General features: G+C 32.8%; 1 protein-coding gene across 1 annotated transcript in view; it reads left to right on the forward strand.

The window, feature by feature from the left end:
- DMD (dystrophin) overlaps window positions 1-12,671 on the forward strand; it is a 2,219,276-nt gene that overhangs the window by 583,202 nt on the left and 1,623,403 nt on the right. Inside the window, exon 12 of the mRNA XM_051991017.1 lies at window positions 1,240-1,390. Coding sequence (XP_051846977.1) covers window positions 1,240-1,390 — 151 coding nt within the window. The remainder of the gene's footprint in view (window positions 1-1,239; window positions 1,391-12,671) is intronic.

Here is a 12,671-nt window from a genome sequence, read left to right on the forward strand (position 1 = left end):
TTACCAGCATTCTCCTTAATTAAGAAAGGCACTGGGGGGATTTTAGTTCTCCATCATCCAACCTTCCATAAAAAGGGAGAGGATGCCAATGAAGGCTTGAGTTAACTGCATGATGATGATATTAGATGTAATGAATTTAATGAGAGGGACATCTTGTTCTATGAGATTGAAACAAGGCAGAGCAGGAGCTGCAAAGTAGAATGCATTTATCCTGTGGTAAATTATTTTTATAAAGTAAATAATTATTTTTCAAATGTGAATTATCATAGGCTATTTTGTTGTATTTTTTAAATTTGGAATTTGTTTTTTCTTTAAATAGAGCACACTTGCATTCCAAATTTTGTGAAAGTTTTTCATCCTAAAGTCTATAAGAATGAGCTAGTCAGGGAAAAAAATAAGTATTTTCTCATAAATCTATAATTTTATTGAGGGTACTTAACTCAAGGTTTTATAAATTTTTTCTAATACTGTAGATTACACTCATCAACTCATCTGTAATTTAGAGTCTTATGGAATTGTCTGGAGAAAAAAAAAAAACGAAGTTGTGTTTCCTTTAGTCATACAATTGGTGTTTTGGGCAGGATTTGAACACAGTACTTTTTATAATACAAAGCTAGCCCTCTCACCACTACATCATATTGTTTATCTAGAGAGAGAAAACATACACATATATAAAAATATAATTACATACACATACCACATATATTTATATATAATACCATTTATATATGAGATAAATATTGTTATAATTATATTACCTTATACTACATATTTATATTATGTAATCAATGTTATATGTGTGTGTATATGCACATATATACATATGTATGTTTGCATTTATAATAGCTAACCACTAGTCTATTTGTAAAAGCAAATGTTTAGGGTAGTTACTTCTACTGCCATCAGAACAGAAATAAGTTATTTTACATATTCAAAAAGAATGAATATTGTGATAATGTGTAATTAAAGGGCCAAAGAAAGTAATTTCACATGAGTACATATAAGTAATCATCTCACTATTGTAGAGCACCATCCTTTCCCTTTATATCTTCAGGAATAGGACCTAGATTTACTATCTGATTATTAATTGTTCTGATTATTTTAGACAATTTATATAAGATTCCAAATTTAAAATGTGTAAAAACCTATTAAATAATATTTTCATCATGCTATAACATGAATATTAACAGCCAAATCTTATTTAGCTAAGATGACAATTTACTCGTTTTCATTTTTCAGTTTACATAAAGTTTTAATGGATCTTCAGAATCATCAATTAACACATTTAACTGCCTGGTTATCTGAAACTGAAGCCAGGACAAAGAAAATGGAGGCAGAGTCCTTGGGTCCTGATCTTGAAGACCTAAAACGCCAAATCCAACAACATAAGGTAAAATATAAATGTTATGTCATTTACTCTATTTTTTGAATGTATAAATATGTTTGTATATATAAACCTAATTATATTGCATACTTGTAAAAAATAATTCAGCAAGCTTTCTATTAAGAATATTTTTTTTAATTTTTTAAGTTGATGATTTGAACTTCCCTTTATTTAAGTAATATTAGAATGGAAGGAGAATTCAATAATATCAGAGTCCAAATATATCACCATAGTAAAACAATTGTGGAATGTGGAATTTATTTAAATTTCCTGACTTACCTGGAAGAAAGGCTCTATAGAAATTAGATTGCAATTCAATTTCTATGTTGAGGTTTCTTTACATTTTTTCCTTAAATTCTTAATATCTAAAACTTTAAAACCTCATTTAAATTGCAATCAAAATATGCAATTATAATAGATTTTTGCTACAAAATGCAGCATCTTTAGATTTTATTATTCCCACATTATATTTCTTTTGGCTCAATGTCCGTTTGCTATTATGAACTTTGTAGCCAGCAAGCATTTTTAGTCATTTGTAATGACCTTGATAACTTTATTTGTCATGAATAAAGCACGGAATAATTTAGGCATAGAAAACTGTTGAAAGTATTTCAGAGTTTTGTTACTAAGAAGTAATAACTAAGTAACTAAGATGTAGTCTTTGGGGGAGGACCATTAATTCATGGGAACATACAGGAGTATGTATTTATGTGTTTGTAAATATATAGATTATGTGAGCATATTATACATATGTATAGATGTATAGATATATAGATAAACACAAAGTTCATCAGTATATACATAGTATCTAAGAGACATATATGGATGGTAACAGAAGGAGTTTCATTATAATTACAGTGTCTATTGATTTTTTGGTCTGTTTTCTTACTGGCTAAAGACCCTTCAGACCTAACCTTCCTGGTTTTTCTTTTTTATGGTTTTTCCTTCTATCTGTCTTTTCCACCACAGCTTCACAGTGATTGCTGTTAGAAGCTACATTGAGGGCTGAAGACTTTGAGATGTCATAATTCTTCAATTGCTCAAGCCAAAGAACTTTTCCATATGCATTGAAACCCATATTTCTTGTTCTTGCAAATGGGACTAAACCCTGCTAGTTTTGCAATCACAACAGAACATATATCAAGGCCAGCATTAGCCAAGAGAAGCAGCCTATCACCCTAAACCTAACAATTTTTTTTTCTTTTTCTATCTTTCATGTTAGGCAGCTATGAGCCATTAACTAACAAATTTTTAGCCAAAGCAAGTAGTACAAAATGTACCTTCAGACCAACTTTTTGAAAGATTCATTTGAGGAAGCAGAGAGACTTTGATTAGGTAAAGAGCTCATCTGGGGTTCTAATTACTAAAAAAAGGAAGCATTTCATCTGATACCATCCTATTTTAATTAATTATTCTTTCTTACTCAGAGTAAAGCTCAATTAATATTCTCTTGTAGTAGGACTGTGATCATTATCAATGCCACATCAATTTCAGCATATTGCAACAAGCTCCATATCTTTATTTCCCCAGTTATAGCTATGCAGATACAGATAATCATTTTAACTATTCTAACTTTAAGTAGCATACTTAATATCTTTCCCAAAGATAACAATTTTCTAAATGTTACTCACTGGCAGACATTTCAACTGTCTCCCTATGTGAATCTTGAACTTCCTGCTCTTGTATAGATGGTTCGTTATGTAAAAGACCTTTATGTCTACCAAAGAGAACTAGCCCTGTCTCCTCTTTTTTTCCTTTAAAATATGAGCTGATGATCCTGCTACTTTTGAAACCATCTGTGCAGATTTAGCATGTATGACCATAGTTTTTATGATAGACTAAAGCATACAAAATAAAAATGACAGACATCTAATGAAATGCATTGTCATTTTTGCACTATATAGTAATTAATCATAAATGCTAAGCTGTTCTTGAAAATAATTATAATTGGTATTTTTCTACATGGCCAAACATAGAATTTGTAGGGTCAGCTAGAAAGGGGAGGGGCAATTAGGCTGAAGAGGAAGCTATTGTGAGTCTCATTAGAAAGCATATGAGGCAAACATGTTCTAGGAATCTCTGATAGACAAGTATATCTCATTGTAGGCTTTTCAGTAGATGTGGCAGACTAGATTCTGGAATTCCAAAGCACTCTATACTTAACATCTAACCATCTCCTTTGCATTGAAATCTAAATTGTCACACTCCACTGACAAGCAAAAATAAATGAATGAATGAATAAAGGAACAAGTCAGTGAATGAATGAATACTGAGCAGAAGCTGCCCTTTTCTCTTCAAAAGAAATTATTGCTAGATGAAAAGGCTATGGAAAGGTCCAATTATTTCCAATATGGAAGCAGACAAGTGGAGGAAATGAGAATGGGAGAACAAATTTTCTACATTCCTCCAGGACAGATGTCATTATTTTAAAAAAAAAAATTCTAAATTTTAACCACTTGCAAGCAAGTTATTTAAACCCAGTTCATATTAGGAAACACATTTTAAAAATGAAAATGCTATCAAGAAGGGAGCAGAAAAAAGGAACTCGATGGTAAGTTGTTATGGTAGATATGGGTGAAATAATTAATAGAATTCTTAGTCACATTAAAAAATAAAAGATGTTAATCTCTCAGAAGTACCTGTTAATACAGATGACTCTTAAAAAAAAAAAAAAAAAAAACTTTGCTGTATTTGATAAACCAAGAAAGATAAATGCACTATTCTTTTTTAAATGTGAATGTTCAGAATGAAGCATTATTTAAACCCTCATGATTCATATGTTTCCCCTTAAAGAATAGGCAGAATATATAGCAGATGGATGAAATAGAGAACCTTCACAGTTTTGACAATAAAAATATGAGCATGTCACTGAAGTCTTTAGAATAGTATTCCCTTCTCTGGGCATCCATATTTGTTTCAAGTAATATAATATTTGAGCCATTTAACATTGTGGAGGCATATATCAAATCTTAGGGTCACCTCTAGCTTTTTTATTGAAACCAATGCTGACAAAAAAAGCAAGGAAAAAATGTGATCCTCATGCTGGATTAAAATTCTACTCATGCTGTAAAGTTCTCTCCTATATAGTAATTGGAGGTCAAGATAAAAATGTTTGCAAATATTTCAAGTGCTGCATGAATATTACAGATAGAGCTCCATATATTTTGTGACAGTACACTTTTCTATCTTTATTTCAATAATATTTCATGTGACCAACTGAAATTTCAACTACTTTGAAATATCCTGAAGATGACTCATTGCTCTCAAATTGGTAATCAAGTTATCTCATGCAATTGATGCCATATAGGTAGTGATATTAAATTCACCAAATTCTTGACGTATTATGTAGTTTCAAAAATTTCAATTTGTAGAAAAATTTGGCAGTGATCATTCATTTTTCATTACTTTTACTTTTGGGGGAAAAACTGAGTTTTATATTAAGACAAGAAGATTCAGAGTGATTACCTCTGGGAAGCTGAGCAGATTGAGCCTCTCATTTTTGTTGTGGAATGTGTCAGATAGAAGTCAGGCTTGTAATTTCAGTGCTCAGAGAGCAATTTTTATTAGTATGGCTTGGAAATTGATAAGGAACTAGAGAATTTCTTCTGAAAGAGTGGCAATCACTCATGAGGATTTAGAAACTGAAGTGGAATTGAGATGTCATTAATGGACAGAAAGTGAATTGGGGACTCCTTGAAAGGAAAGCCTCCTGTCAAATGGCACAAGAAGAATGAGATGGAGCTTAAAGCTTCTGTTTACTGATCAAGGCATTCAGTTCTTTGGGGAAAATGGTGTATTCTGTCATAGCTAGCTAGTGGTCCAGTGTTAACTTTAACAAAGTATCTGTGTGGTTTGGGAGAAGTTATTAAATCATTCTGGACCTCAATTTCTTCATCTGGAAAATGTGGCTGTTGGACTGACACTTCCAAGTTCCCTTATAGGTCTGGTGTTCTGTGATTTTTATTCCTTATTTTAAACTTCAGAAAAATGGTCATGTTTGAATACAACCAGTGCATTATGTCTCTAAGAAACATTCAATAAACACCATAATCTTGCAAATTTTAGCTAACTAATCTATGACCTCCTTTTTAAATCTAGTATTAATCATAGAAATGAGTTGCCAAGAATGATTGGAAATACTTATTTTGGAGCAATTAAAAACAAAATACATTGTCATATAATGTTCTTCTCTAAATTTTAATGTTCTCTGGGAGCAGGTTTCTTTTCAGTTCAATAATCACCTCAAATTCAGCCAGGAGTTAAATTCCAAATCCTTATTGTCTCTTTACAAGTCTTGTCTCTTTCCTTGGGCCTGGTTAGCTTTCATAGAGGCCTATCTTTCTCATTGGTTCCAAGAGTTCCTGACGCTAGTGCTTTGCCTCTGCCAGTTTCATCCTCCAGCTAGCACAAAGGTAGAAGATGGAATGAATCTGTCTCAGCCTCAGAAAGCTTCTCGTGCACTTGTGTGTCTGGCCCTGAGAGCTTCTTGCTTATATGCTGTACACTGAATACACACCAATCATTATATCACTAAACCATTATTTGTTGTAGGATTAAATCAATGCTAACTTAGATTTAACCACTATCTTCTCAATTCCACTTACTTAGTACCTTGTAAGAATCCTAACAGTCATCTACTTGAGATGACTTAAGTAGAAACCAATTTAACATAAAACAATTATGTCAGCAAAAATTCAGTTGTAAACTAGTGTCATGATTATTAAATATTACTAATAATGTTGAGGGAATTGATTGAACAAGTACATTCATCAAGTAAATGTTCGATTGCCCATAAAGTCCCCAGGTGGAAAATTGGCTCAGGATTTGTAATAAATATGTGTTATATGTAATATGTAATAAATATATGGGGAGAGGCTCCACATAAAAAGATTATAAGTTCAAAGAAAGGAATATTCTCTGGTACAGCAATTAAAAAATAATAATAATAGAAACAACAATAGCACTTATATTGCACTTTGAGCTTTACAGAGCATTTGAGAAATAGTTCATTTGATACTTCCAACAACTTTAAGCATTAGTTACAGAAGTCAATTGATTTTCAAACTTAGTCATATCTAGAAAGTATCTGAAGCCGAGTTCAAACTCAAATTTTCCTAAGTCTGAGATTAGTATGATATCTATTATGGCACTAATATTACTGAATGGATTTAGAAGAAGAGACCCACATATAAACATTGATTAAACAGTCATGTTTAAAATATGCGAAGTGAAGATAGATTCCACCCTTTTCCTCAGTCTTGACTGATCTTTGCCTAAAGGACTTATCTCTATTATGGACTCTAAGAGTCCATTTTCTGGCTACGTTAGTAATCTTAATATAAATTCAGCAGCTTGAAAAAAGTACTTTCTTTGGTTTAGGAGTACTATCTCATTGTATTACATTTATGATGTCCACTTTGAACCCATTGCCTTCCCCTTTTCTCTCCCTCAAAGTAAGACTGAGCAGATATTTGTTTTCTCTTTCTCTATCCTGACTCAAGCCTTTATCCAGACTCTACCCATCATTCAAACAATGAAAATTAATAGTCACCTGGTTTTCTTTTAGCAACAACAACAATAAAAGCTAGCATTTTATAGCATTTGAAGGTTTGCAGAGCATTTATTTCTCTTATTTGATACCTCACAACAAATCTGAAAGGCAAATGTAATTATTTTCTCCATCCTATAAGGGAAGAAAATAAAGCAGACATAGGTTAAATGATTTGCCCACAGTCACACAACTCGTAAACATCTGAGTCCAGATGTGAACTCAGGTCTTCCTATCTTCCAAAGCAATGTTGTATGTAATGCCATATGATATTTTTATATAATGAGGAATAAAAAGATATCAACAAAATGACAATGAGTAAAGGGAAAAGGAGCCATCTTTTTGTATAGGAGAACTGTGGAAAAGGAAACAGCTTCTCCTACTTTTAATCCATTCCTTTTCATGTTAAGGAGAAACAGAATACAAAGGAGTCAAATAGTTAATAAAAGTTGCCCCCATTTGCATCACAGATACAGAAGAATTAGGAGATGCCTCAGCGGGTCAGTTGTATCACATCACTTAATCACAAATGCTGTCCTCTGGGGTTTCCCTAGCACTCTATTTCTGCCCATTCCACACATCAGTAGCACAAGCAGCACCAGCAATGTCAACCTATCAGAGATTCTGAAGGAAAGGCCAAGGGAACATGACTTGAAGACTTGGTTCAGTGCTTGACATTTAGCTGCTTACATGGACCCAAGAAGTAAAACAACTCTTGAATTCTCTTCCCTCCTCTAGTCTCCTTGAAAATTTCAAACATAATCTCAAAAGTCTATATTCAAAAACAGCACTGACTGATGAACTCTTCAAGAAAGAAGATAGTTTCTTCTTGAGTTTCTAATATCCGTAGCAATGCAGGCACTACAGAACAGTGGAGAGAGGAATCACTGGGTAACTAATTATCTTCCTCCCCTTGACAGGTCACAGAGAATATGAGAGTTTTCTCACTGCCACCTAGTTCTTTTGAAATAATTAATGTTATTCATTATTTCTATGTAAGCTTAATGAATGATTGATGATTATGATAAAGGAAAAAGAAAGAGGCAAAAGACATATTTATTGAAAAAGTATATAAGCCATGTGTTAATTGCCTTGTCTGTGCCAAATAGGTCCATCACTCAAATAGTCCCATCAATGTATGTAATTTTTGGCTTAAAACTCTAAAATGGTTCAGACTAGTTTTCTTTAAAGTAGATACAATTAAATGGGAAGATCAATTAAATTTACAGAGGAATATACTGGTAACTTTCTTTAGTTTCTGCTAATCTCTCTTTTAGCCTTTTCCAGGCTGAAGCAGTTCTTCCTAATATCTCTGATTTTATTTTTCTCTTCCTTCTTCTCTCCTCAGCCATTACAGATAATTAAAAATAGCATTCAGTCATGGGTTAGTAACCAAGTCATGTTATTGTTTCCAGGAGGAGCTATAAGAAAGATCTGTCTTATAACATTAATTAAATTATTTTCCATGAAATGGTACTCAGACATTTCTTCTACGCTATTGTAATTTTAAGAAAAAAAAATTTCAAGGCTGAAAACTACACAGGAGTTCTGTACTAATAGAGATGCAGAAATATTTATGCTATCAGAGCTTCATGCCCTGGTTGCCAGGTTGCCTCAACCTTGACTACAGGCATCTGAAAATATAGGAAAGATCTAAAAGGTGTTGCCAAGGACACAGAGCTATCTAACCTTGTATCACCATCTTTATCACACTGGTAAACTCCTTAACTAAGAGATCATTTAGCTTGCAACATAGCACAATTCACAATAATTTCTAAAGGATATAAACAACAAAAATATAGGGTAACAGACAAAAACAGTAAAATCATTCTGGTGCAAGAAATAAAAGTGTTCAGTTGTTTTTCATTTGTGTCCAACTCTGGTGACTCCACTTGGGGTTTTCTTAGCAAAGATATTGGAGTGGTTTGCTATTTATTTTTCTACTCATTTTACAGATGAGGAGACTGGAGAAAATAGAATTAAATGACTTCTCCAGAGTCACACAGCTACTAAATTTCTTGTCAGATTTGAATTTAGGAAGATGAACCCGATTCTATGCCTGATACTCTATCCTTTGAGCCATCTAGCTGCCCATTATAAGAAAAATTATTTGTGAAGTTTGAAGCATTTATTAACCACATTTATTCCAGGGCAATTAGGTCATATAGAGGATAAAACGCCAGGCCAGAAGTCAGAAAGATTCATCTTCCTGAGTTCAAATCTGGCCTCCGAGACTTACTAGCTATGTGACCCTGTTTGCCTTAGTTTCTTCAGCTGTAAAATAAAATGGAGAAGAAAATGGCAAACACTCCAGTATCTTTGCCAGGTGTTGAACATGAATGAAAGATTGAACAATAATAATCCTTTCTAATACTCTCCATGAAAGAATCTAAATAAAATTATTCCTGTTTTACAGATAAGAAATATAAGATTCAGAATGATTTGCCAAATATTTAGCAAGTAAGTCTTGAAACTGAGATTTGAGTGCAGTTTTTTCCTAATTCTTGACTCTTTTTAGTAAGACATATCCCTTCTCAAACTTTGCTTTGCTCTGGGAAGGACTCATCCAGCAATCTTTTATTTTTTTCTCTCTCCAGTAATGCAATCAACTTTACTGCCATAATATAAAGGCCCTTTTAGGAACACCTGCCTGGAACACTGGACTACATTTATTTTCTACTTTCATTCAGCCTCAATAGGAGTAAGGCAATTACTCTCATGAGGGCAATTGTAAGCATCTGCTATCAAAGTTCTCCCACATTTTGCTTGCCTTGCCTCCTTGATCATGCTAACATATGGTACACATAAAATTGTCAGCAAGATACAAAATGTGTGAAAGGGGACTTCCAGGTAAATTGGATTTCCCCAAATGGACCAATGGTCCCATGTGTTCTGTTATAGCCCCCAGCTCCACTGCAGACCCATTGCAGGGTCAAATCATTGTTATTATTTAAAAAAAAAAAAAAAAAAAAAAAACCTGTCCCTCCTTGTAATTATTCTCCATGACTGAACAAAAAAGACCATTGTCAGTAAGAGACTATAGTATAGAAATTCAATTAAACAAGTATTTATTATATGTCTTTAATGTCTACAACCCAATATATCTCCTTGTAGAGTGATGCCATAGAATATGTTACATTAGCCATGCTCCCATGAACTTTGTACTTTGGAGAACATAAGATTTTGATTTAAAGCAATAAGAATAATAGATGAAAAAAGAAAAAAAGATGCAGTGAATATATTCAGATCTTATTCCAGTGCCTAATTATGCCATAAATGAGTTTGGCTTCTTGAAGGCCAGTAAAACTCATGTTTAAGCAGGTCATACAAAATTGAAAAGTAAGGGCTTGGTAAGAGACCTTTGAGTTTGCTACCTGATGGCAAGCATAACCAAGTTGTTATAGACTAATATCCAGGCTTACCAATAAATGATGATTCAATGCTATCATTAAAATAAAATGAAATAAAAATAAAAATTTACTAATAAAAAAGATTTAATGGGGGCAGCTGGGTGGCGCAGTGGATAGAGCACCAGCTCTGAAGTCAGGAGGACCTGAGTTCAAATGTGACCTCAGATACTTAATACTTCCTAACTGTGTGACCCTGGGCAAGTCATTTAACCCCAATTGCCTCAGCAAAAAAAAAAAAATAAAAATAAAAATAAAAAATAAAAAGTTCAATGGGTTATTTAAAATTTGCCAATATTCAACTTTACCTTAGAGTTACTGAATTTCTTTTTAAATTTAATTATCCTTAGTGATGCATTTTCCTTTATGATCATCTTAATTTCAAGAATGACTAAGAAGGGAAAAACAAAGGAAATGGGATCATTGACTCATTCCTGTCTTTTGAATTCTTTCTTTTGTTTATTTTTTGACTAGGACGTGCAATATCATAATTTAAATGAATCATTTAAATATAAAACAATTTAAGGTATATTTTAAGTAAATTTTCAAAAAAGATGAATTAAAAATATGAAAAATTAATTTTAAAACATATATAACTTTTCTTTTTTTAATAACTTTTTATTGATAGAACCAATGCCAGGGTAATTTTTTACAACATTATCCCTTGCACTCATTTCTGTTCCGATTTTTCCCTTCCCTTCTTCCATCTCCTCACCCAGATGGCAAGCAGTCCTCCTATACATATTAAATAAGTCACAGCATATCCTAGAAATAATATAGGTGTGCAGAACCGAACAATTCTCTTGTTGCACAGGGAGAATTGGATTCAGAAGGTAGAAATAACATGGGGAGAAAAACAAAAATGCAAACAGTTTACATTCATTTCCCAGTGTTCTTTCTTTGGTTGTAGATGCTTCTGTCCATCATTGATCAATTGAAACTGAGTTAGATCTCTTTGTCAAAGAAATCCACTTCCATCAGAATACATCTTCAAAAGTATCATTGTTGAAGTATATAATGATCTCCTTGTTCTGCTCATTTCATTTAGCATCAGTTCATATAAGTCTCTTCATTCATCTCTCTCTGTATTCATCCTGCTGGTCATTTCCTACAGAACAATAATATTCCATAATATTCATATACCACAATTTACCCAACCATTCTCCAATTGATGGGCATCCATTCTTTTTCCAGTTTCTAGCCACTACAAACAGGATTGCCACAAACATTTTTGCACATACAGGTCCTTTTCCCTTCTTTAGTATCTCTTTGGGGTATAACCCTAGTAATAGCACTGCTGGATCAAAGGGTATGCACAGTTTGATAACTTTTTGGGCATAATTCCAGATTGCTCTCCAGAATGATTGGATTCATTCACAACTCCACCAACAATGCATCAGTGTTCCAGTTTTCCCGCATCCCCTCCAACATTCATCATTATTTTTTCCTGTCATATTAGCCAATCTGACAGGTGTGTAGTGGTATCTCAGAATTGTCTTAATTTGCATTTCTCTGATCAATAGTGATTTGGAACACTCTTTCATATGAGTGGAAACAGTTTCAGTTTCATCATCTGAAAATTGTTCATATCCTTTGACCATTTATCAATTGGAGAATGGCTTGATTTCTTATAAATTAGAGTCAATTCTCTATATATTTTGGAGATGAGGCCTTTTTCAGAACCTTTAACTGTGAAGATGTTTTCCCAGTTTATTGCTTCCCTTCTAATCTTGTTTGTATTAGTTTTGTTTGTACAAAGGCTTTTTAATTTGATATAATCAAAATTTTCTATTTTGTGTTCAATAATGATCTCTAGTTCTTCTTTAGTCACAAATTTCTTCCTCCTCCACAAGTCTGAGAGAGAAACTATCCTATGTTCCTCTAATTTATTTATAATCTCATTCTTTATGTCTAAATCATGGATGCATTTTGATCTTATCTTGATATATGGTGTTAAGTGTGGGTCCATGCCTAATTTCTGCCATACTAATTTCCAGTTATTCCAGCACTTTTTGTCAAGTGGTGAATTCTTATCCTAAAAGTTAGGATCTTTGGGTTTGTCAAACACTAGATTGGTATAGTTGACTATTTTGTCTTGTGAACCTTACTATTCCACTAATCAACTAATCTATTTCTTAGCCAATACCAAATGGTTTTGGTGACTGCTGCTTTATAATATAGTTTTAGATCAGGTACAGCTAGGCCACCTTCATTTGATTTTTTTTTTCATTAATTCCCTTGAGATTCTCAATCTTTTGTTCTTCCATTTGAATTTTGTTGTTATTTTTTCTAGATAATTAAAATATTTTCTTGGAAGTCTGGTATAGCACTA

Source organism: Antechinus flavipes, chromosome 3, assembly GCF_016432865.1.
Source record: "Antechinus flavipes isolate AdamAnt ecotype Samford, QLD, Australia chromosome 3, AdamAnt_v2, whole genome shotgun sequence".
NCBI classification, from domain to species: Eukaryota; Metazoa; Chordata; class Mammalia; order Dasyuromorphia; family Dasyuridae; genus Antechinus; species Antechinus flavipes.